Here is a 23,085-nt window from a genome sequence, read left to right as displayed (position 1 = left end):
CATAAGAAGTTCTCATCCCAGCACGGGGAGGAGTGCCTCGGTGGCTGAGAGCACAGCGACCACCTAAACCCACCTCTGCATGCGGCCCCCAGAAGCCACATGGATCAATAAGAGAAACAGGTGGGCCGCAGAAATCCCAGGCCTTCAGCGTGACTAGAGGACACAGAACCCCCAGACTTAAAAGTAACCGTAAGGTGAAAAGCAAACACCGACCCCCAGCATGCACTCTCCACGCCCGCCCTCACAGAGCGCTACACGGATCTGAAAAACTGCAGGGAAGCGAGGAAGGAGGTGGGAACAAAGATGCTAAGGCTGACCTAAAATCAGCTCCCCAAAGAGAACGTCACAGCCTCCACGGGAAGACACCAAGTCCTAGCGAGCCAGTGCTGGTGTCAGGGAGGGGCCATCAGAGCCCATGCACCCCTCGCCCCTGGGGCAGCCTCAGGAAGACGCCTGGTGGGAGAAGAGGAGGCCCCTCTGCAACCTGGACAGCAAGGGGGGAATTAGGATCCTGCCCTTGCTGACCCTCATTTGAGAAGCTGCACTTCACAATGCTCCCAGGAGTGGAGACTCCTGAACTGGGAATCTGAAAGCCATCCTGGACCTACAAACCTGTCCACAAAGAGAAAACTGGCAGGAAACAGGAAGTAGAAGAGAAAGAACTTTCTTAAAAATAAAGTCAGTCAGGCCGGGTGCTGTGGCTCACGCCTGGAATCCCAGCACTTTGGGAGGCTGAGGCGGCTGGATCACCTGAGGTCAGGAGTTCATGACCAGCCTGGCCAACACGGTGAAACCCCGTCTCTACTAAAAACACAAAAAATTAGCCAGGCGTGGTGGTGCGCACCTGTTATCCGAGCTACTCAGGAGGCTGAGGCAGGAGAATCGCTTGAACCCGGGAGGCGGAGGTTGCAGTGAGCCAAGATCGCACCACTGCACTCCAGCCTGGGCAACAAGAGTAAAACTCCATCTCAAAAAAAAAAAAAAAAAAAAAAAAGTTGTTAAGGAGCAGAAGAAAAGAGAAACATTGCAGAAAACACAGAAAAGGCCGTCGGAGGGAAAAATGAAGAAAAATAAAATAGAAAAGAAGAAAGCAGGCCCCACAGGTGCACACCTGTAGTCCCAGCACGTGGGGAGGCTGAGGCAGGTGGACCACTTGAGTGCAGGAGTTTGAGACCAGCCTGGGAAACACGGTGAAACCCTGTCTCTACAAAAAATAGAAAAATTAGCCAGGCATAGTGGCACACAACCGTGGTCCCAGTTACTCAGGAGGCTGATGGACGTGGGAGGATTGCTGGAGCCCGGGAAATTGAGGCTGCAGTGAACTGAGATCGTGCCACTGCACTCCAGTCTGGTTGACAGAGCAAGACCCTGTCAAAAACAAAACAAAACAAAACAAACAAACAAAACCAGAAAAGAAAAAAAAAAAAAAAAAAAAGGAAAGAAAGAAAAGGAAAGCAGAAAGCATTAAAGGCAACCAGAAGGAAAACAGTAGACAGGAAAGACCAGCAAGGAGGATCCAACACACACCTACGTGAGGTCTGCAAGAAAGCAAATGGAAACATTGTTTGAGTGAAAGCACAACCATAGTTCAAGGAAGCAGTGCTGAAATGAAGACAGCTTTCACCTTGACACTGAAAACACTGGCTGTCAGGGAAAACTTATCAGAATGGTCAACATCAAAACCTAACAATACAAAAGGAAACTCTGGCCAAGCATGGTGGCTCATGCCTGTAATCCCAGTACTTTGGGAGGCTGAGGCAGATGGATTGCCTGAGGTCAGGAGTTCAAGAACAGCCTGGGCAACATGGTAAAACCCCGTCCCTACTAAAAATATAAAAATTAGTTGGGCGTGGTGGCAGGTGCCTGTAATCCCAGCTACTGGGGACGCTGAGGCAGGAGAATCTCTTGAATCCAGGAGGTAGAGGTTGCAGTGAGCCGAGACCACGCCGTTGCACTCCAGCCTGGGCGATAGAACAAGACTCCATCTCGAAAAAAAAAAAAAAAAAGGCAACAAAACAAAACAAAGAAAAACAAAAGGAAACTTGGGCAGCCAGGCAAACCTCCAGCCATTCGTGAAGGGAAATGGGCTTGGTCTCAGATGACTTTGACACAAGAAGACAGAGGAGCCCCCTCTACAAAATCTTTGTGAAAATCGGATCTGAGGGCTTATGCCCAGACAGAGCCTGTTCCAGCCGTTCTGAACACGAAGGGAGCTATGAACCTCCTGCTGTCCCTGCATCACGTCCGTCCCCACCTGAGCCGTCCTCTTACTCAACGTGGATGAAGTCCCGGAGGTGCTCCTCCACGCCCACCAGCTTGCAGTAGTTGATCGTGTAGGTGGTGTTTACCAACGTGATCTTTTTCTTGTACACTTTGCCAATATCAAAGTCCTGGGAAAGGTCAAGGCAGTAGCTTCAGAGCGGGTCAGAGGGGGCTGTGCTGTGAGCACCGAGGCAGCTTTGCTTCAGGGTAACCACTGGTGAGCATTTGCCAACTAGGGAGAGGTTCCCAGGGAACAATGTCCGAGGTTTCTCCCAGAATCGAGAAGGCCCCGGGGGTGCACGAAGGACAGGGTATGGGGTGGAACCTGTCTCATAAGAGCCTTCGCGACTTGAGGCAGGATGGGACCTTGCTGGGGCCCAGCGGGTGGGAGTGAGAGAGAATGCTCAGACACTGTGGGTTCCAAGGTGGGTCCCTGACTCCATGGATGGACCTGAACTGGGGTAAAATACCGGAGCCCACGGGCCGCTGTGTCTCGCAGAGTTTGGCGGAGGCATCCAGGCACCAACCTCAGCCTCGCATGTTCCCACCTTGTCCCTGTTACATCCCTGTCCCGAGGCTCAGGGGCCCCCTCTGCCCCAAGTGGCACAGGGCTTTTGGGGCCATGGCACTCCCATTGCTCAGGATTTGCCCTTCAGACTGGCGTCCAGCCCTCCATGGAGATGAGGCCCTCTCTCCCTCCACCTCCTTGGAGAGAAGGTCCACACCTGGGCCTGTGCCTCCTGAGGAAGCCCCTGGGTTTTCCAGCGTTAAAAAGCAAAAGGCAGGCCGGGCGCAGTGGCTCACGCCTGTAATCCCAGCACTTTGGGAGGCTGAGGCGGATGGATCATGAGGTCAGGAGTTCGAGACCAGCCTGGCCAACATGGTGAAACCCCATCTCTACTAAAAATACAAAAATTAGCTGGGCGTGGTGGCAGGCGCCTATAATCCCAGCTACTTGGGAGGCTGAGGCAGGAGAATCGCTTGAACCTGGGAGGTGGACGGAGGTTGCAGTGACCTGAGATTGTGCCATTGCACTCCAGCCTGGGCAACAGAGTGAGAGTCTGTCTCAAAAAAGAAAAAAAAAGCAAAAAGCGCCAGGGATCGGGCTGCAGCGGGGCTCCCCTGCTGTCCCGTGCTGCCGCCTGTCCCCCGCCATCCCGTGCTGCTGCCTGTCCCCTGCCGTCCCGCTCTGCCACCTGTCCCCTGCCTGTCCCGCGCTGCCACCTGTCCCCTGCCTGTCCCGCGCTGCCACCTGTCCCCTGCCGTCCCGCTCTGCCACCTGTCCCCTGCCTGTCCCGCTCTGCCGCCTGTCCCCTGCCTGTCCCGCGCTGCCACCTGTCCCCTGCCGTCCCGCGCTGCCGCCTGTCCCCTGCCTGTCCCCTGCCGTCCCGCGCTGCTGCCTGTCCCCTGCCTGTCCCCTGCCGTCCCGCGCTGCCGCCTGTCCCCCGCCTGTCCCGCGCTGCCGCCTGTCCCCCGCCTGTCCCGCGCTGCCGCCTGTCCCCTGCCTGTCCCGCGCTGCCGCCTGTCCCCTGCCTGTCCCGCGCTGCCACCTGTCCCCTGCCGTCCCGCGCTGCCGCCTGTCCCCTGCCTGTCCCCTGCCGTCCCGCGCTGCTGCCTGTCCCCTGCTGTCCCGCGCTGCCTGTCCCCTGCCTGTCCCCTGCTGTCCTGCGCTGCCGCCTGTCCCCCGCCTGTCCCCCGCCGTCCCGCGCTGCCGCCTGTCCCCCGCTGTCCCGCGCTGCCGCCTGTCCCCCGCCGTCCCGCGCTGCCGCCTGTCCCCCGCCGTCCCGCGCTGCCGCCTGTCCCCCGCCTGTCCCCTGCCTGTCCCGTGCTGCCGCCTGTCCCCCGCCTGTCCCCCGCTGTCCCGCGCTGCCGCCTGTCCCCCGCCGTCCCGTGCTGCTGCCTGTCCCCCGCTGTCCCGTGCTGCTGCCTGTCCCCTGCCGTCCCGCGCTGCCGCCTGTCCCCCGCCTGTCCCCCGCCTGTCCCGCGCTGCCGCCTGTCCCCCGCCTGTCCCCCGCCTGTCCCGCGCTGCCGCCTGTCCCCCGCCGTCCCGTGCTGCTGCCTGTCCCCCGCCGTCCCGTGCTGCTGCCTGTCCCCTGCTCCTCCTGGCCCAGCTCGGGCTCACCTTGAAGTGCAGGAGCTCTGGTTTGCTGTTGAAGGGGCGACCTTGGAACTCACGCCCCAGCACCACCTGCTTGTGGACCACCCTGCTCCGCAGTCTCTCCACCGTTCGCGCCAGGATGTCCTTGTCCATCTTCGTCCCGCCCACGGGCTTTCGGTCCACGTCCTCCTTGGGCACCTGGGGGTCACAGAGACGGAGGCTGGGGCTGTCAGCGGCTCCACCCGGGCGGCGCTGGTGGCAGCTCAGAGGCGAGGGTAGCGGTTAGCGGAGCACGGACGGCCCAGCCCCACCAGCCTCCACCAGCCCCGGGAAGAGCCCCACGGCCCGGGAGTTGCTCTGAGTTGCTCAGAAAGACCCCGATGGACCGACTGACTTTCTGCTCCGTTGACAAGGTGCGGAGCCCTCACTTCCGAAAAAGGGAAACCAGGAAACAAAGAAAAGCAGACGGCTCCGGATTCAGGTGGATTTCTGGGAAAGATGTGGAGGGGAACTTTCCAGATTGCTAAATCAGGACAAGAGGAAGGTTCTGAAAGGTTCTGCAGGAAGCAGTTTCTCGAGCGGGCAGTGTCAGCACACACTGGGCTTTCTCAAGATGAAAAGCCGCTTCCCTGGCCAACACCAGCAACCAGGAAGATCAGAACTGAAGAGCCCTGAACTGTCCCTTTGGAAGCTGCGTGGACTCTGCCTGGGTCCTGGCTCTGGGCTGCCCCTGCTGGTGCCGGTGCCCGTGCCCGGCAGCCGGGCGGCCTCCTCCCTGGCTTCCTGGGGGGTGCCACCTGGGACCCTCCTCTTGTCCAGAGGCAGCCTTCTCCCTTGGGGTTCCCCAGTGTGTGGGTGGTGGCTCCGCCTGGCCTGTCTTGTTCACCACCCTGGTCAGCCCGGCATCCTCAGAAACAGCAGAACCAAGTGGCCTTTGCCCTGACAGTAGAGGTGGCCAACGCTTACAGAAACCGGGCGGCGGGCGTTGCCCTCCCATGTGGGACAGGACCACAGCCTGAGCCACGCTGCTGCGGAGACCGTGTCTTGCTGCACCTGCTCTTTCAGAGGCGGAGGAACCCCGGCGCCAGATGGGGCGCGTTTCTTACAAAAGGCCGTCAATGAAAGTTTGCACATTTCTTCCAGAAAGACGCTTCTCCAACAGTACGTGGAGTAGCTCAGAGTCATTCCCTCAGCCTTTCAGCCTCGGAGCCCCGCCGTCCCACCCCGTTACACCACGGTGACAGAGCTGTCTGTCATCGAGCACGTGTGGTGCCCTCCAGGCTCTGTGAAGAGGGAAAGGCATGAGTGTGGAGAGGGAGGCGGGGGGCGTCGACGAGCAGGAGGGGGTGACAGGAGATGGCGGGCACAGCCAGGAGAAGCCTCAGAGCAGCCGGTGTGGGCGGGGCAGGTGTGGGAGGTGGGGAGCCGGCGACAGAGGGCCGGGATCCATCTGCAGGCGTCTAAAGGAGCAGGAGCTGGTACCTGGTATGGCTTGTAGTCTTCGTTCCAAAGCCCAGAGATCTCGGGCTCAGCTAACGTCTCCTCCTCTGAGCTGGCCCCGGCGTCCCCCTGGATGAGCTCACTGGAGATGACGTCCACCAACCGAGAGGGCCCGGGGCCTGCAGCAGCCTCGTAGTCCTGCAGTCGGGGAGAGGAACGTCATGAAGACACGCTCATGGCAGAGAACAGGGGAGAGAAACTCGGCCCAGCTCCCGCTGGTACGGCCCGCTGCCTGCCCCTGTTCTTCTGCCTCGTGTACTCTGCATAGAGACAGCGGTGCACACGGTTTTGTAACTTTTTCTACTTGAAATATAAGTATTTCGGCCGGGCGCGGTGGCTCAAGCCTGTAATCCCAGCACTTTGGGAGGCCGAGACGGGCGGATCACGAGGTCAGGAGATCGAAACCATCCTGGCTAACACGGTGAAACCCCGTCTCTATTAAGAAATACAAAAAACTAGCCGGGCGAGGTGGCGGGCGCCTGTAGTCCCAGCTACTCGGGAGGCTGAGGCAGGAGAATGGCGTAAACCCGGGAGGCGGAGCTTGCAGTGAGCTGAGATCCGGCCACTGCACTCCAGCCTGGGCGACAGAGTGAGACTCCGTCTCAAAAAAAAAAAAAAAAAAAAAAAAAAAAAGAAGCAAAAAACGTCCTTTGATAGGAAAATGTTCTAATTCATGGACTGGAATCCCTGGCGCTGGTCCTCAGGCACTCATCTGTTCTCATTTTTTTTTTTTTTTTGAGATGCAGTCTTGCACTGTCACCTGGGCTGGAGTGCAGTGGCGTGATCTCAGTTCACTGCAACTTCCATCTCCCGGGTTCACATGATTCTCCCACCTCAGCCTCTCAAGTAGCTGGGATTGCAGGCGCCCGCCACCATACCTGGCTAATTTTTTGTATTTTTAGTAGAGACAGGGTTTCACTATGTTGGCCAGGCTGGTCTCGAACTCTTGATCTCATGATCCACTCACCCTAGCCTCCCAAAGTGCTGGGATTACAGGTGTGAGCCACCGCACCTGGCCTGGTTCTCCTTTCTGGGGATATAAGCCGTGCCCGGGAAAAGCCCCAGGCTGACCCCGGGGGGATGGCTGTGGTGGTTTCCTCAGAATGAGTTTGGGGACTGGGCCTTGCCCATCTGCTCTGGCGCTGTCCCAGGCCTGCCGGAGAAGGGAGCACTCAGCCGGGTGGACAGGGTTCCTCTTCCTGGGGACCGTCTTATGGAGCGACAGACAGGGAGTCTGGACGGGGCAGCGCACTGCTGTCTGCTGTGACCCGCACAGTGATACAGGTGGTGCCGCAGAAAATCACGGGAGCAGCTCACGGGGGGCCTGGGGGCAGGGGAGGCTTCTCTGGAGCAAGGAGGGCAGCAGGGCGCTCCCGGCAGAGGCATCGGCAGGTGCCAAGGCCCCGGCGTGAGACGGGCAGTGAGGGGTGGATGGGGCAGAGGCTCGGCCCGAGCACTGGGAGCCTGGGGAGCAGGAAAGGACCTTCTCTGGTGCCCTGAGGGGCACCACAGAGACCCTGCAGAGGCCAAAGCTGAGGCGGCCCAAGGCTTGCTCTTTCCCAGCAGGGCACCTGTTGGAGCAATGACCCTGACCTTCAGGTTTTGGGGTACACAAGGGCAGAGACTGCAGCACTGTGCCAGACTCAGGAGAGGACCATCGTCCCTACCCCACACCTTTAGGGAAAGGTAAACTAGAAATACATTCCCCCAACTGAAGCCAGTTGCCTGCAGCAGCAGTGGACACCAAGCAGGCCCTGGATGTGAGTGAGTGAGTGAGTGAATGAGTGAATGTGTGAGTGAATGAATGAGCGAATGAGAGAGTGAATGAATGAATGAGTGAATGAGTGAATCAGTGAGTGAATGAGTGAATGAATGAGCGAGTGAATGAATGAGTAAAGGATAAGTGAATAAGTGAGTGAATGAATGACTGAATAAGTGAATGAATGAAGAATGAATGAATAAAGGATGAGTGAGTGAATGAATGACTGAGTGAATGAATGAGTGACAGGAAAGCTGTCCCCTGGGTGCTATCAGGAGGGCTTTGTAGCAGGGTGATCCCAGGCATGTGGTCTGAACGGCTGTGCACATCTCCCTGGCAAGGCGGCTGACCCAGCTCTCTACAGGGCCAGGCAAGGTGGTCCCAGCCTGGTGGGCAGCAACACTGCTGGGGGTGAGGCCAGGAGGACACTGGACCCTTGCTGGGGATGCTGCGGCCATGGGCCTCTCTCATGTGGTGGGTCTGTGGTGGGTCTTGTCCCCTTGCCCCTGAGCTGAGTGGCGGCCACTCAGCGGGCTCAGCAACCCCCTGCAGGTGGCCGTGGTGCTGAGGTCCTCAAAGGATGTCTCACCACACCTGAGCCCTGAGGCCCCACCTGCCCTCCACAGGTGTGTGGCGTTTGCTCACCAGTGTGTACGTGTTGGCTGGGGCTGTGGTCTTCTCCTCGCAATAGTCGGAGATGTAGTTCCAGGTCTTGCCCCTCAGGGTCGGCCGGTGAGTGGCCTTGGTCGGGGGACGCTGTTTCTTTCTTTTTTCCTCCTCAGCCTCCTCTTTTAGAATCCGACTGACGATCTCCTGCTTTCTGAGCTTCTGCTCCTCCTCAAAGGCCCTGCGTGGAGTCACTTCTCAGACAAGTGTGAGAGGTCCCTTGCCTCCACCTTGCCCCAGGTGAGACGGCGCCCGGCAGCCCCTCCCTAGCGCCATCCTAGGGGCTCCATCCTGCCCAGCAGGGCTCTTGGGGTGGGAACTTCCTGGTCCTGGGGCTAAATACAAGCTCCAGTGGGGAGCAGATGGGCAGAGGCCAAGCCGGAGGTTCTAGGCTTAAACCCCAGCCCTGTCCAGCCCTGCCCAGCCCTGCCCAGCCCATCCCTGCCAAGCCCAGTCCTGCCCAGTCCTGCCCAGCCCTGCCCAGCCCAGCACTGCCCAGCCCTGCCTTGCAGAGCCCTGCCCTGCCCCGCTCAGCCCAGCCCTGCACAGCCCAGCCCGGCCCACCCTAGCCCATCCCTGCCAAGCTTAGTCCTGCCCAGCCCTGCCCAGCCCAGCCTTGCCCAGCTTAGCCCTGCCCTGCCCAGCCCAGCCCATCCCTTCCAAGCCCAGTCCTGTCCAGCCCTGCCAAGCCCAGCCCTGCAAGCCCAGCCCTGCCTAGCCCTGCCCAGCCTGGCCCTGCCCACTTAGCAGCCCAGTCCCCCAGCAGCCTTGGCCGCCCCGAGGCTTCTTCCCAGCCCTTGTTTCTAGGCTGGCGTGGGGCTGCCACTGAGGGTAGCCCCAGGGCTGAAGATGTTCATCCACTCACTGCAGCTGCACCTCCCCGGTGCCTCCTACATGCCAGGCCTGCGCCAGGCTAAGGGATGTGTAGGCGTCGCTGCCAGGACCCCCCCACAAGGTGGGCAGGCTGATGGGTGGTGGAGAACTCTGATTGTGACTCAGGGGTGGGGAGGACGCACTCAGGGCTCTGTGGCACCCAGAGGAGGATGCCTTGCCCAGCGAGAGGGCCAGGAGCCCCCGCCCAGGCACATCCTCAGCAGTGATTGGCCAGGGCCGTGGACGGGGGGACTGGGATGGGGAGAAAGAGCCAGGCTCCCGGGATGAGGCAGCTTCGGGCAAAACCCAGGACAGGCTCCCTGGAGATTTCTGGGTGGGCCAGGAAAGAGCCCGCCAGTCCCTCCTCCTGAGAAGTCAGAACAGGAGCCGGAGGCTCTCGAGAGGGGCCGGGGTTTCAGGGTCTCAGAGGGGAGAAGGGGCCGAGGGTTGGGCATGGACTGGAGTAGGGGCAGGGCTGGGCAGGCTGAGTCAGGCCCAGGCAGGGCAAGGGTGGTGGCCTGGAGCCCCTGTTCCCGTGCCCCACAGCCGCCTGAGTGGGGGCCCTGGGAGAGAGAGCAGCTTTGCTTAATGTAAAGCTGAGCCCCCTTGGCTCTCCCTGCACCCACTGACTGGGCAGGTGCCTCCCAGTGGCACCTCTGCCACCACCCTCACCTCTTCTGGGCCTCCAGCTCCTGGCGCCGGCGCTGGTGGACAAGGTGCCTGAACGCATCCCCGCCCTGGGCCAGAATCGCCTTCTTCTCAGCCTGGACCCTCTGCTCCGCCAGCTCTGCCTTGGCATGGCCCCATGCTTGGAACTTCCGCAGTGTGTCCTTGGAAATAGAGAGCATTGAGGTGACAGCGTCAGCACACGCGGGAACACACACATGCCCACACCTGCACACATGCGCACACACCTATGCTCATACATGCAAACCTGCACACACGTGCTCACACAGGCACACTTGGACACATGTGCACACATGCTCACACACGCACACACACGGTCACACATGCACACACACGGTCACACATGCACACATGTGCATACACATAAGCTCATACATGAAAACCTACACACATGTGCACACACATGCTCACACACACCTGGACACGTGCACACACACGCTCACACCTGCACACACGTGCACACACACATGCTCACACACTGGGCCTTAAACCAACATTGACGTCTGCAGACCCCGCGGGAGACAGCTGGCAAATTGCCTGCACAACCCAAGCATGGGGCTGGGGCTGTCCCTGCACGTCACCTGCCCGCCTCTGCCCCTCACCTCTGAGCCTTTGCAGATTCTGTTCCCACCCTTCCCACCATTTTCCCAGCCTGAACCCCCAGCCTTGGGCCCAGGGCATGGCCTCGAGGCGCCCAGGCCCTCCATGTGTCTCTTCCAACAAGACCAGGCCCCATGGGAGCAGGGCTGGGCTGCCTGCTCCTGCCTGACTCCAGTGCCTGGCCCTGACCCACATAGAACCCGTGGGCAAATCTGTGGCACAGGCTTGGGAAGCCTCCAGGGGCCACCAAGTGTGTGGGTCAACCCTGGACACCCAAGGACACAGGCCTGGCACCCAAGGAGCAGGGGCCCAGGGACGGACCCTGGCAGGGGCTGAGGGAGAGGCTGGGTGGGGCTGTGGGGGCTTACCCGGTTCGCGGAGATGCTGCCCTTCAGCGCCACCACCGCGTCCATGCGTCGCCTCATGTGCTCCTGGCACTTCATCTCCTCCTTCTTCTCTTGCTCTCGGATTCTGAGGAAGGACATTTAAACATTTTTGAGGCTCTGTCATCCAGGCTGGCGAGCAGTGGTGCAATCACAGCTCCCAGGCCCAAGTGATCCTCCTGCCTCAGCCTCAGCCTCCCAAAGCACTGGAATCACAGGCGTGCGCCACCACAAACGGCCACACTTTTAACCGAGGAAGTGACACAGCGATGCCGTGTGGGGTGTAATTAAAGGAACCTCGGTGCTGTCATTTCCACCAGGAACATGATTAACGGGGACAACACAAGAGGTGGGATGGGCAAATGGTGCTGGCGTAGAAGCCAGGCCACGAGGACACGGCAGGAACATGCCCCGGAGGGCCAGGCCACGAGGACACAGCGGAAACACGCCCTGGAGGGCCAGGCCACGAGGACACGGCGGGAACGTGCCCCGGAGGGCCAGGCCATGACGACATGGCAGGAGCACGCCCCGGAGGGCCAGGCCACGAGAACACGGCAGGAACACGCCCTGGGGGGCCAGGCCACGAGAACACAGCAGGAATGTGCCCAGCGCGTCTCATGGGCCTCTTCTGAAAAGAAACAGCACCTCACACTAAAAATACATGTTTATTGGTTTTTGATGATAAGGTGGTGATTCAATAATAAAACCAGGAGGCTGGGTGCGGTGGCTCACGCCTGTAATCCCAGCACTTTGGGAGGCTGAGGCGGGCAGATCACCTGAGGTCGGGAGTTCGAGACCAGCCTGGTCAACATGGTGAAACTCCGTCTCTACTAAAAATACAAAAATTAGCTGGGCATGGTGGCAGGCGCCTGTAGTCCCAGCTACTCAGGAGGCTAAGGCAGGAGAATCACTTGAACCTGGGAGGCAGAGCAGTGAGCCAAGATCATGCCACTGCACTCCAGCAAGCTTCCATCTTAAAAGTAAATAAATAATAAAATCAGGGAATGTCAAGACAAAAGCAAGTGACGTGTATTCTTGGGTTTCTCCCTAAGGACATCAAAGGGAGGCCCTACCTTCCCAGGGAGGCCTTCAGGAACCGCACGGCGACCTTGTGGTTCTTCCGGGCATCCTCCAGCAGCTTCTGGTGCCTGAGCCCGAGCTCCTTCTGGGTGTGCAGGGACTTCCTGTGGGGACGCGGGGCCATCAGAGGGCATCACACGTCCCACCTGCCCCCAAGCCCTGCACAGCTGGAGCTCGTGTCCCAGAGACACCGTGGGCCCTTTTGCTCAGCTCTGCCCTGCACAGCCTCCCTTGGGGAGGAGCGAGGGTCCCTGGAGAGCTGGTGCCGTGGGCCACACAGATGTCACACTCTCCACGCCACTGTGGCTCCAGTGCCAGGGAACCACCAAAGGCAAGATTCAATCCCAGCCGGGCAGGGGTCTGGGAAGAGGATGGCGCAGGCACAGCAGTGCTGTGGGGAGGAAGGAGGCATGCGCTGGGGACCTCGTGTCTGCAGCCACGGCCTGGATTCCACAGGGGTTTGTGGCCTGGGCAGCTGAAGGGAGGGAACGAGATGGGGGAGGGGATGGAGGCCAGAAGGGGGTCTCGAGGAGAGAGGCTCACGGCAGGTTGGGACAGCTGGCCTGATGGCCTGTGAAGCACTTGGGGACTGGCCTAGGAGGTTGCTGGGCCCTGGCTGAGCAGGAGACTCATGACAGGGGACGTGTGGGGAACGGGCCTGAGTGCTCCATGGCCGCGGGGGGTGGGGGCCATGGGAGGGGTGCAAAGGAGCAGCCAGAGGCGGGGACGGAGCCCAGAGAATGGCCTGGCTGGGAAGAGGATGGGGCTGCCGGAGGGAAAGGGGAGGGGCAGTCTCGCTGGAGTGCGGCTTTAGTGGCCGGCTTTAGTGGCGGTATCGTGGCTGTGGCATCTCGGGAGGGCTGGGGCTCTGGGCAGGTGCAGGGGGGCGCCTGACACTTGGGAAGGACTCAAGGGTCCAGCAGAGGAGCAAGCTGGGAGGAGGCAGGGAGGGTGGAGGTGGAGCTGGACAGATGCAGAGGGTGAGGAGACCCCTGGGGAGAGGGCGGACGGACTGACAGGAGCTGCTGGGACGGGCATGGGTGGGCCTGGGTGCCGCTTACCGGATTCTCAGCAGCCGGTTCCGCTCCATCTTCCCCAGGGCCTCCTGCTCCCTGCACAGCTGCCGGGCTGCTCGCACCTGGAGCCGCCGCCCCGCAGCCTCTGCCTCCTCACGGTCAGCTGTCCGGAAGGCCTCGAGCCGCCCCTCCTGGATCTCAATGTGCCACATGGCGTTCCTTCAAACAGGAGGCAAAGCAGCTGGAGACGGCCCCACGGTCATCCTGGGGGGGGGTTTCCCAGCATCCTGGGGGGGGTTTCCTGACAAATCCTCCAGGCGGACGTCGAACACTCCCTCCTCTAGGGGCCATCTCCGCTCTGAGTTGCCCAGACACTGAGGCCCGCCCTGCCTGCCTCCAACCTCAGGAAAATCACTAGCGGTTCAATCCAACTCAGCAGAGCCTGGCCTGCACTCCCGTGTGCCACCCGCCGGCCTGAGGCCGTGTCCGTTGGCTGCGGTGGGCCTGGGGCGGGCCCTGCCCAGCCTGAGGGAGGCCTTTGGGAAGGGACAGCTGTGACTCTTTGGCTGGGCTGGAGGATCCCTGGTGTGAACTGACCAGCACCCAAGACCACCCCTCAGTCTTCAAATGTGCCTGGGGTGGGGGCTGTGGAGCAGGTTCGGCCAGCCCTGCTGGGTCCACATGTCCTGGATGACAGGGACCTGCTGTCCCCTGGTCTTGGGTGAATTTGTCCTCGACTGTGAGTGATATGGCATCTATGGTGGCCCCAGATGACACGGTGCCCCTTGGTTCTTGGCACAACTCAGGGAAATTTCCGGTGAATCTTTAGTTGGAGGAGTGTGTGTGCCGTGGGGGCTCAGGCCGGGAAAGTTCCTTCTGAGGATGTGGACAGTGTGCTTCTAACAGCGGCCAGGTGAGAGCATGCAGCTGCTGGGGAGGTGGCCTGGCCAGAGATGCCTAGTGGAGGGATGCAAGGAGCCGCTCCTGGACACGTGCGAACGGTGCCACCCGGAGATGCGGCTCAGGCTGGGGCCGGCCACACGAGGATCGGAACCCTGGACAATGTCAGACACAGGAGTTTAGCCGGCATCCTCCCTGCATTTCTGATATTCCACGCGACGTGTGCCGCAGCTCTTTCCTAGACACCCTTGATCATGCTAATTTCCACTTCCTCTTTCATTAAAAGCTTTTCCTGTGGGGCGGAGTCCAGTCTCTCTCCCCACTGCAACGCCCGGGGCAGGGGTCCCACCACCGTGGCCCTCCGTGAATAAAGTCTGCTTTACATCTTTTTGAAAAAAAATCATGAATATATGTTGAATTGAGATACTCAATGGTTTTCTCTTTTAACGTGTTAATGTCAAGAATTTCTAATGTTGAACCTTTTTTGGGGCTCCTAGGATCTAAACTCCAACTTGGCAAGGGAGGTGTGTGTGCGTGTCTCACACATGGCTGGATTTCAATGTTTAAGGTTTTATTTAGGGTTTTCTGATTTACCTCCTGAGATTGGGTTCTACTTTCCCTCTGTCGTATGCCCTCTTGGTGTCAACATCGCGGTTGTGTCACTGCATTTTAGGAACTGGGCATACCATGTTATCTGTTGGGGTAATTTTAAACATTTGGCTCCTTTCCAGGGATCATGGGTCACCGGATCTCCGGCTGGCGTCCTGCCACGCGGTACGTTCGTCGCTTCCCGACTCAGGGGGACTCTGTGGAGCTTCCACGTGTGGGGTTACTTCTATTCCTCCCTCGCATGACTCATGAAATTCTTTACTCTGAGGATTCATGCTCCCACCAGCTCTGGAAATGATGTTCTGCTGGATGTCGCGTCCCCTGCCCGGTGATCAGTGCTCCAGCGGCCACGTGAGCTAACAGCTTGCGGGGTCTCTTAGGTAAGAGGCAAGACGTTGTCTCAGACGTGGCCGTCGCCCATTCCTGCTGCTGTAGGAAAACACCATGACTGGGTCTTCGCAAACCACAGAAATTCATTCCTCCCAGTCCTGGAGGCCGGGAAGTCCATCGTCAAGGTGCCAGCAGCCTCGACGTCCTATGAAAGCCTGTTCCTTGAAGGCGGTGCCCGTCTGTGTCCTCACGTGGCAGAGGGACAGAAGGGCTCCCTCAAGCCCTTTTTTTTTTTTTTTTTTGAGACGGAGTCTCCTCTGTTGCCCGGGCTGGAGTACAGTGGTCAGATCTCAGCTCACTGCAAGCTCCGCCTCCTGGGTTCCCGCCATTCTCCTGCCTCAGCCTCCCGAGTAGCTGGGACTACAGGCGCCCGCCACCTCGCCCGGCTAGTTTTTTTGTACTTTTTTAGTAGAGACGGGGTTTCACCGTGTTCGCCAGGATGGTCTCGATCTCCTGACCTTGTGATCCGCCCGCCTCGGCCTCCCAAAATGCTGGGATTACAGGCTTGAGCCACCGCGCCCAGCCCTCAAGCCCTTTTATGAGGCACTAATCGTCTCCACGAGGGCAGAGCCCCCATGGCTGAATCTCCCAGAGACCTCACCTCTTCCTGCCGTCACCTCCATTCGGTTTGGACGGATTTGGTTTGGACGTGTGTCCCCCACAGGTCTCGTGTGTCCCCCGCAGGTCTCGTGTTGAACTGGACCCCCCCGGTGTTGGAGGTGGGCCTGGTGGGAGGTGTTGGGGTCCTGGGGCGGCTCCCTCATGAAGGGGTGGGCCACCTCCTTGGTGACGAGCGAGTTCATGGGAGATCTGGTTATTTGAAAGTGTGTGGCACCTCCACCCTCTTGCTTCCCCTCCCACCGTGGGAGACACGGTTCCTTCACCCTCCACCGTGATTGGAGGCTTCCTGAGGCTTCCCCAGAAGCAGATGCCATCACGTTCCCTGTACGGCCTGCAGAACCCTGACCAATCAAACCTCTTTTCTTCTTATTTTTATTTCTTTCTTTTAAGATGAGTATCACTCTGTCCACCAGGCTGCAGTGCGGTGGTGTGATGTCAGCTCACTGCAACCTTCACCTCGTGGGTTCAAGCGATTCTCCTGCCTCAGCCTCCTGAGTAGCTGGGATTACAGGCGCCCGCCACCATGCCTGGCTAGTTTTTGTATTTTTAGTACAGACAGGGCTTCACCATGTTGGTCAGGCTGGTCTCAAACTCCTGATCTCAGGTGATCCGCCCACCTCAGCCTCCCAAAGTGCTGGGATTACAGGTGTGAGCCACTGCGTCTGGCCCAAACCTCTTTTTTTTTTTTTGAGACGGACTCTAGCTCTGTCGCCCAGGCTGGAGTGCAGTGTGTGATCTTGGCTCACTGCAAGCTCTGCCTCCTGCGTTTGCGCCATTCTCCGGCCTCAGCCTCCCGAGTAGCTGGGACTACAGGCGCCCGCCACCTCGCCCGGCTAATTTTTGGTATTTTTTTAGTAGAGACGGGGTTTCACCGTGTTAGCCAGGATGGTCTCGATCTCCTGACCTCGTGATCCGCCCGCCTCGGCCTCCCAAAGTGCTGGGATTACAGGTGTGAACCACCGCGCCTGTCCACCTCTTTTCTTTATATGACCCAGTATCAGGCATTTCTTCACAGTGACACAAAGACTGACGAACACTAGGGTTGGGTTCCAGCACACCGATTTCAGGGGCACTGGCCTTCAGAGCAGAGCAGAGGCTGATTGGGAATGACTGGGATTTTGAGAATGGGAGCGTGGACATTTGAGGGTATCTGCACACATGTGAGCGAGCGCCCCAAACCGCCAAGCCCCTCTGCATATCCGTCCACACGGAGGCAGCTTTCCCCTCCCTCGAAGGCAGGCTCTGCTGCCTGGGGGCCCCATAACACCTCCCTGAGGGGCTGCCAGATCTCCTCGTGACCCCCTTGCCATCCCCTGTGGCCCGGATGCTCCCAGGGGCAGGAACAAAGTCTGACCTGAGAGGAGAAGGATCCCAGAGGGGAAGAAAGCAGCCAATCTCCACAGCAGGACCTGGGAGAAGGTGAGTGGGAATGAATTCCAACCCTGCCAGGCCACAGAGGGAACAGCCTGTCCGAGGCCGGCCTGGGCGTCTGATGTGGACGTGCCACCAGCCTACCCTGCCCACCACAGGCAGCTCCCGTCACACACTCAGCGGGTTGAGGAAACCTGGACCCAAGAGAGACCTGCACTGTGGAAAGCTAGATGCCAGAAAGTCATGCAGAAGAAGGACTCCCAATGTTTGGAGAGACAGCCTGTTGGAAGGTTTGTTGTTGCTGTTGTTGAGATGGGGTCTCGCTCTGTCGCCCAGGCCGGAGTGCAGTGGCGCAGTCTCAGCTCACTGCAGCCTTGACCTCCTGAGCTTAATCAATCCTCCCACCTCAGCCTCTTGAGTAGCTGGGATGACAGGTGCACGCCACCACGCCCAGCTAAGTTTGGCATCTTTTGTAGAGATGGGGTTTCACCATGTTCCCAGGCTGATCTCAAACTCCTGGGCTCAAGTGATCTGCCCACCTTGGCCTCCCAAAGTGTTGGGATTACAGGCGTGAGCCGCTGCATCCAGCTGTTGGCAAGTGTGACGGCGAGTGTGACGGCGAGTGTGACGGCGAGTGTGACCACATATAGAAGACATGCTCTTCATTGCGGCTCAGTGAGAAGAGTCCTGTGCCCTTTGAAAGCACCGAGGTGCACTCTGGAATGTGCGGGGGCCCGGGCAGGGATGCTGCCTTTGAGGGGCTCCCTGTTGCCCTGGGGTGCTGCTGGGCCTGGGAGGGAGTCGTGCTGGTTCCTGGGTGGGCAGCAGGGCAGTGCGTCTCAGCGTGGATGGGTGGAAGCGGTTTTGGGCAGCGGTTAATTGATTTTGGGGTCCCTAGGGCTGAAGTAGATGGGGACCCCACTCAGGTCCCAGTTTATCTGAAGATTCAGTGTGGTCAGCCACGGAGGTAATGATGAAGGTTGGAGGCTGGAGAGGTGGGACCTGGCTGGTTTTGAAGATGGAGGAGGAACGCAGGCAGCTTTGGAGCTGGAAAAGGCGAGGACATGGATTCTCCCCAGAGGCTTCCGTGGGGAACCAGCCCTGCCTACACCTTGACTTTAGCCCAGTAGGACCCGTGTCGGGCCAATGACCTCTAGAACTGCAAGCTCATAAATCCGCGTCCTGCTGAGCTGTTACGTTTGTGGATTTGTCACTGCAGTGATGCGACGTGCGTGCAGTCAGAGAAGCCTCAGAGCAGGCCGGGCCGCAGCACCAGGGCCCCGCTGTGGGTCCCACGTGGCCGAGCGGGGGGCACACAAAGCCTCCTCTTCGTGCTGAGCTGGGCGTGGGAAAGTGTCACGTGACGAGGCTGCGCAGAACACGCGTGTGATAACTCACGGCCTGCCTCCCACCAAAGCAGCCTCCACCAGGCAGGCCTCTGCTGCCTCATTCACGGGAGAGGCCCAAAGGCTTTGGATGGTGTCTGGCACGCAGTGGGCGCCCTCTTACCATGTGGGGAGGACGGGCGAATGAGAGAGTGTATCTAAGCCACCAGCACAGATTCAGGCACCTCGCAGTAGCCCCCCAGGCACAGGGATGGGACACGCACAGGCCCAGCACAGGCGCTAAGGACCGGGAGGTGGTGTGAGCAGGCAGGGTCGTTTCTAGGGCTTCCTTTGGCGGTTCCTGGGACCTGCTGGCCAGAAAGTGCCCGTGAGGCTAGTCCAACAGACGCTTCTGCCAGCCAGTGGCCCCCTCGCGTGCAGAGCTGCTAGACCTGGTTGAGCTGCGTGTGAGACACATGCGTGTGGCATCCCGTCTCCAAGATGACTCCAGGGACCCCTGGCTGTTCACGCCTGAAGCCCCTCCACAGGGTCTTGGGCTGGCCTGAACACCTCGAGCCCAATTCCCCACCCAGACCACGACCCTCAGGAACCGAGACCCTCCGGAACTGAGACCCTCCGGAACTGAGACCCTCCGGAACCGAGACCCTCAGGCACCGAGACCCTCACGCACCGAGACCCTCAGGCACTGAGACCCTCAGGCACCGAGACCCTCACGCCCGCTGCCTTAGGCGGCTAAGGGCTAGGGTGGCTTGTTCTGTGGCTGTGGATGACGCGCATGGTGTGGCAGCAGGGACGTGTGCTGGGGAAATTCAGGAGCTGTTCCCAGAATGTGGTTTGGGTCCCGAAGCAGCGGCCAGCCTCGTGCCCACCACCTGTCCCAGAGCCACAACGGAAGACTCCCGGGGCCGACACTGGAAGCGGGGGCTGTGCTCTCCAAGCTGCCCCTCGCACACACCCGTGGCCCACAGAGCGACAGACATGAACGCAGGATGCGGAAGGATGCCACTGCCAGATGCGAGGCGGCTGCAGCACCCGGACAAATCCTGATGGGCCAGATCAGACCTGCCAGGGACACAGCACCCCCAGCCTACACGGCGGACAAACACGGAGGGGGAACGCTCTCCTAACAGTGGAAAGCCAACTAATAAGAAGGGATGGTGGAACTGGAAAGTCACCCCTTAGAAGCCATCACAGCAGGAATTAATTCTGGCAAGAAACACGGAGGGATGCCGTGCTCGTGTGAAAAGGGACATGGAGCAGGATTTCCCAGCCTCAAAGCTTCTCCCCACAAGCTACGCATCAGTTTCCAAGGGAACGGCGTTGCTGCGCTGAAGAAGCCGGTGGCCCCACGGCGGGTCTGGCAGCCATTACGTGTCCCACAAGAGGACACCCAGGGGACTGGTCATCACCCCCAGAGGCATCAAGCACAGTCACAGTGCGGGACAGCCCCTGGTCTGCGATCCTCAGAAATGCAAGGTCCGCCTGTCACAGAAGTACCGAGGCTCCCCCTGACTGGGGCGGGGCGAGGGGTCACCCTGGACACAACGCCCACATGGGCTCTGGGGACGGCTCCGGGCACGGCTCCGGGCACAGGGCCGCAGGGCACAGGGGGTCTTGCTGCCATTTTGCAGCTCTTCTGTAAGTTTGGAATTGTTTCAAAATGAAACTTTATTTATTTATTTATTTATTTATTTATTTATTTATTTTCTGAGACAGAGTCTCACTCTGTGGCCCAGGCTGGAGTGAGTGGCGCAATCTCGGCTCACTGCAAGCTCCGCCTCCCGGTTCATGCCATTCTCCTGCCTCAGCCTCCCGAGAGAGGTAGCTGGGACTACCTGCGCCCGCCACCATGCCCAGCTAATTTTTTGTATTTTCAGTAGAGACGGGGTTTCACTGTGTTAGCCAGGACGGTCTCGATCTCCTGACCTTGTGATCTGCCCGCCTTGGCCTCCCAAAGTGCCGGGATGACAAGAGTGAGCCACCGCGCCCGGCCCTTTTTTTTTTTTAAGACAGAGTCTTGCTCACTCTGTTGCCCAGGCTAGAGTGTGATGGCGCAATCTTGGCTCACTGCAACCTCTGCCTCTGGGCTCCAGCGATTCTCCTGCCTCATCCTCCCGAGTAGCTGTGATTACAGGCGCCCACCACCAAGCCCAGTTAATTTGTGTATTTTTAGTAGAGACAGGGTTTTGCCATGTTGCCCAGGCTGGTCTTGAACTCCTGACCTCAGGTGATAGACCTGCCTTGGCCTCCCAAAGTGTTGGGATTATAGGCATGAACCACTAACTGTGCCCAGACCAAAAACTTTTTTCTTTCTTTTTTTTAAAGAACTGGACAATCACAGCAACCTAGTAAAGTGAGGCCTTCTGGGGCTCATTAGCCCTGTGAAGCCCCCGCCCTGGCACAGGTGCTGCTGAGCAGTGAGAAGGGCACGACAGAGCCATCGTCAAAGGAGAGCCACCACGGACAGTGCTCTCCTCCACGCTCAGCTGCAGCTGGGTTCAGTGTCCTCCCCTGCACCCCTCCCGCTGCCCTCACAGGTGGGGCCACGGCGCAGGGCACTGGACACCAGCTTGGGTCGTGACTACATCACAGCGAGCACGGGTCAGAGACTGGGTCAGAAACTACATCACAGCGGCCGGGCGCAGTGGCTCAAGCCTGTAATCCCAGCACTTTGGGAGGCCGAGACGGGTGGATCACGAGGTCAGGAGATCGAGACCATCCTGGCTAACACAGTGAAACCCCGTCTCTACTAAAAAATACAAAAAACTAGCCGGGCGCAGTGGCAAGCACCTGTAGTCCCAGCTACTCGGGAGGCTGAGGCAGGAGAAAGGCATAAACCCAGGAGGCGGAGCTTGCAGTGAGCTGAGATCCGGCCACTGCACTCCAGCCTGGGCGACAGAACGAGACTCCGCCTCAAAAAAATAAAAATAAAAAAAAAAATAATAAAAAAAAAGAAACTACATCACAGCAAGTGTGGGTCAGAGACTGGGTCGTGACTACATCACAGCGAGCACGGGTCAGAGACTGGGTCAAAGCCCAGTGGTGTCTTCACTAGGGTGGGACCGAGATGTTAGGTTGCACAAGGGCCGGTGGCATGAGCACTCCTGTGGGCGGGGTGGCCTGAGGCCTGCGCTCAGCCCTCTCTGTGCCCCCTGCCCTGCCCAGGCTGGAAAGCTTAGGTCATCCTGGGCACGTGCAGGGTCAGTGCTGTGGACGCCATGGACCTGGCTGCAGCTCCCGGGGCTGGGGGCCATGTGGTTCGGGAGTCCTACTTGAGGCCAGCTCAGGGTCCCCTCAGTCGCTCTGAGCAATTCGTGCACCTTCCCAAACCCCTTCTTGCCAAACTCGCCAGAGGCAACTCGACGCATCCAACCCAGCTCCACAGGAAAGCGTTTAGGACGAGGCAGCGTCTCTCTCCTGGGTTCTGAAAACCCAGCTCGCTGTTCTGTGGAAGCGCAAAGCATGAGAAACAAGGAAAGAGGAAAAATAACCTGATATTGGAGTTCCTAGGAACATAAACAAACCCAGAGAAACGGAAAAAGGCGATGTGAAGACTGATCCTTCCAACCACTGCACTGCATTCGCCGAGTCCCCTTTCCACTTCCCGGCAGTTTCCCGGTCAGGTGCAACCCCCCGGATCTTGCTCTCCACCCCCAGGTGGGAAGGCCCCGCTGCCAGTCCACACTGACTCACTCGCTCTCCTTCAGCACGGCCTCAGTCCTCGACTGCAGGTCTCTCTCATTCTCCAGCTCCACAAACAGGCGTCTGGACACGGCCTGGAGACGGCCCACAGTGGCCCTGCAGGGGCGAAGGCACAGGCCGGGCGTGTGTCAGGCCTCAGTCACCCAGGGGCCACCCAGGTTCACCTGGCACCCCCTGGCCTCCTCTCCCTCAGGAGGGAAATCTTGGTGCTGGGCTACCTAGCTGGTGGAGTGTGGGGCTGGTGGCAGGCTCTCCACGTGCCCACTTTCTGCTGGGCAGGCAGTGCCCACATGGCACAGCCCCAGGAGGAGTGAGGGCTTGGGGAGCCTGCCCTGGACCCTCAGTCGCCCCTGCATGAAGCCCCTGGGGGCAGCAGACGTCCAGGCCTCTGGCCTGGGAAGGACCCAGCACACGTGACAAGCCCCAGGCCCTGGCGTTGGGGTGCCCTGAGTCCCCTCCCTCCCTCCTGCTCCCCTCCTGGGCATCATCCACACAGTGCACATCCAGCACCAGCCCAGCCGCACTCCTGGAGACCACTTCCCTGGCAGTGGGTGGTTGCCCACGAGAGCGGCACAGCGTGATGCTGGCCGGAGGTCCCGGCCGTGTGGATGCAAGGGGTGGGCTTTGAGCAGCTGGCCAGGTTCAGCGGTCACCCCTAGATCCTGGGTGCCACGGTCCAGGAATGAGGCAGGTCAAAACCCCGCAGAGACCTGGGCAGCCCCGTCTGCTCCTTGACCCTCAGGCCCCCCCAGCCCACAGTGACCAGAAGCCCCTCATCCTCCAGGGCCGGGAGGACCTGCTGGTTCCCTTGCCCCTGGCTGCTGGCCCTCTGCTCCCCACGGCTGCACCAGCGCCGCCAGGACGGGCACCTGCTGGGGCCTTCCCAGGGCTGGGCTGACCTCGGCAGGCCCTGCAGGCACCCGGTCCCCGGAGGGTGAGGCGAGGCTGGAGCGGCAGCCGTGGAGCCAGCTCTGGGAGTGCCTGTCGGTGAGTGTTGGCGTTTCCAGCGTCCACGGGCCCTCCCACCTGGCAGTGTGGGACCCATGTGGGCCTCTCACCTCTCACCCCGCCCTCAGCTGCTCCGCCCTGCTGCCCCAGGCAAGAGTGGCCCGAGGGGCCTTCCCCCAACTGCTGATCCACGCAGTCCTGCCTCCCAGAGATCCAGCCCTGGCGCCCTGCAGGCCCCAGCGTTGCCGACCTCACGTGCTTCTGTGTGTGTGTT

At 59.7% G+C, this 23,085-nt stretch overlaps 1 protein-coding gene across 3 annotated transcripts in view; it reads right to left on the bottom strand.

The window, feature by feature from the left end:
* The window catches only part of LOC105496715 (cilia and flagella associated protein 74), a 78,010-nt gene that overhangs the window by 37,191 nt on the left and 17,734 nt on the right, over positions 1-23,085 (bottom strand). For all 3 annotated transcript variants that reach the window (XM_011767287.3, XM_071067886.1, XM_071067888.1), the window contains exons 6-14: positions 21,855-21,959; positions 12,970-13,143; positions 11,902-12,012; positions 10,814-10,916; positions 9,831-9,988; positions 8,265-8,466; positions 5,843-5,998; positions 4,385-4,558; positions 2,272-2,390 (exon numbers count right to left, since the gene is read on the bottom strand). In XM_011767287.3, the coding sequence (XP_011765589.2) occupies positions 2,272-2,390; positions 4,385-4,558; positions 5,843-5,998; positions 8,265-8,466; positions 9,831-9,988; positions 10,814-10,916; positions 11,902-12,012; positions 12,970-13,143; positions 21,855-21,959 (1,302 nt within the window). The remainder of the gene's footprint in view (positions 1-2,271; positions 2,391-4,384; positions 4,559-5,842; positions 5,999-8,264; positions 8,467-9,830; positions 9,989-10,813; positions 10,917-11,901; positions 12,013-12,969; positions 13,144-21,854; positions 21,960-23,085) is intronic.

The sequence above is a fragment of the Macaca nemestrina genome, chromosome 1 (assembly GCF_043159975.1).
Source record: "Macaca nemestrina isolate mMacNem1 chromosome 1, mMacNem.hap1, whole genome shotgun sequence".
Taxonomy (NCBI): domain Eukaryota; kingdom Metazoa; phylum Chordata; class Mammalia; order Primates; family Cercopithecidae; genus Macaca; species Macaca nemestrina.
The sequence above is the reverse complement of the archived record's forward strand: the minus strand, read 5'-3'. Positions and strand labels throughout refer to the sequence as shown.